Source organism: Octopus bimaculoides, chromosome 25, assembly GCF_001194135.2.
Source record: "Octopus bimaculoides isolate UCB-OBI-ISO-001 chromosome 25, ASM119413v2, whole genome shotgun sequence".
Classification (NCBI taxonomy): Eukaryota; Metazoa; Mollusca; class Cephalopoda; order Octopoda; family Octopodidae; genus Octopus; species Octopus bimaculoides.
The window spans coordinates 357,107-358,279 of NC_069005.1; the positions used below are offsets into that span (position 1 = coordinate 357,107).

The 1,173-nt window shown below is 41.2% G+C and overlaps 1 protein-coding gene across 2 annotated transcripts in view; it reads right to left on the minus strand.

Moving 5' to 3' along the window:
- Window positions 1-144: 144 nt before the first annotated feature.
- LOC106869563 (lissencephaly-1 homolog) overlaps window positions 145-1,173 on the minus strand; it is a 62,885-nt gene continuing 61,856 nt past the window's right edge. For both annotated transcript variants that reach the window (XM_014915355.2, XM_014915356.2), the window contains exon 13: window positions 145-328. In XM_014915355.2, coding sequence (XP_014770841.1) covers window positions 255-328 — 74 coding nt within the window. In that variant the 3' untranslated portion in view covers window positions 145-254. The remainder of the gene's footprint in view (window positions 329-1,173) is intronic.

Genomic DNA, 1,173 nt, shown 5'->3' on the forward strand with positions numbered 1-1,173 from the left:
ATATATATATATATATATATATATATATATATATATAGACATATATATATATACTTCTGAATCTATATGTGTTTCTTGCAGTAGTGTCACAATATTGCATGGTCTGCTGTTGTTAGCTTATTCAGTTGTTCACTCATTAGTCTGTTTATTCGTTCATTCATCAGTCATGCCAACGTAACCAGCCGGCTAGTGGGTGACTTTCGCCAAAACACACCAAGACCATAAAAAAAAACTCCAAGTGCACACTTGCCACTTTAGCGACACTCCCATACTTTCACAGATTGGTCCACACTGCCAGATATTACGTAAGGAGCAGTCTTGTGCATATCTGGAAAATGAAAAAAGAAATGACAAACATTAATTGGGTTTCAGGATATGAAAAAGAGAGATCGTCCTTTGAACGTCTAGGTTCCATCCTGACACAAGGTTGGGATGGCTTCACAGAACCAACGACTGCATCATGCTCCAGGGTCTGCTTTAGCAGGGTTTCTACAGCTCAATGCCCTTCCTAATGCCAACCACTTCACAGTAAGTCCTGGCTGATTTTTACCATGGCACCACCACTAGTGAAGTGACCAATGCAGCTTGCAAGCTCATGAATCCCAAACGGTGCAGCTTCACACTGGGAGATGAGAAGTTAAACGCATCAGAGAAGAACAAGTTTGTTGATGTGGAGGAAATAATGTGAAAAGTTGGTGCCAACCGATTCATAAAAGTTCAGACTGAAGAGGCTGCCCAATCTCCCCCCACCCCAAACACTTTCCTTCCTTCTCTCTCTCTCTCTCCAAAATTCCTTGCTCACCATTAACTCGGAGGCCCTTTAAAAAAATTTTTTAAATGCACTGAGGTCATTCAGTAAACCTTACACCTGAGAGGAATATTGACACTGATCCAAATTTTACAAACCAACAGAATCTGTAGTCACTCAAGCTGCTAGAAACAGTAGCCAAGTCTCCTAACACATTAAATAATGAAGGGCACTTTGGACAATTCAGTCCCCAATATATTAATCACAGCTGGAGTGCGTTTAAATCTGCTCAATCAGGGATAACTTGGGGCTAAACCATTACCTTAGGAAATAATAGCAACGTTTCATTAGCCTCTGCTCAGTCCACTAAGTTGTAATGAGGGAGAGGGAGAGAGAGAGAGAGAGAGAGAGAGAGAGAGAGAGAG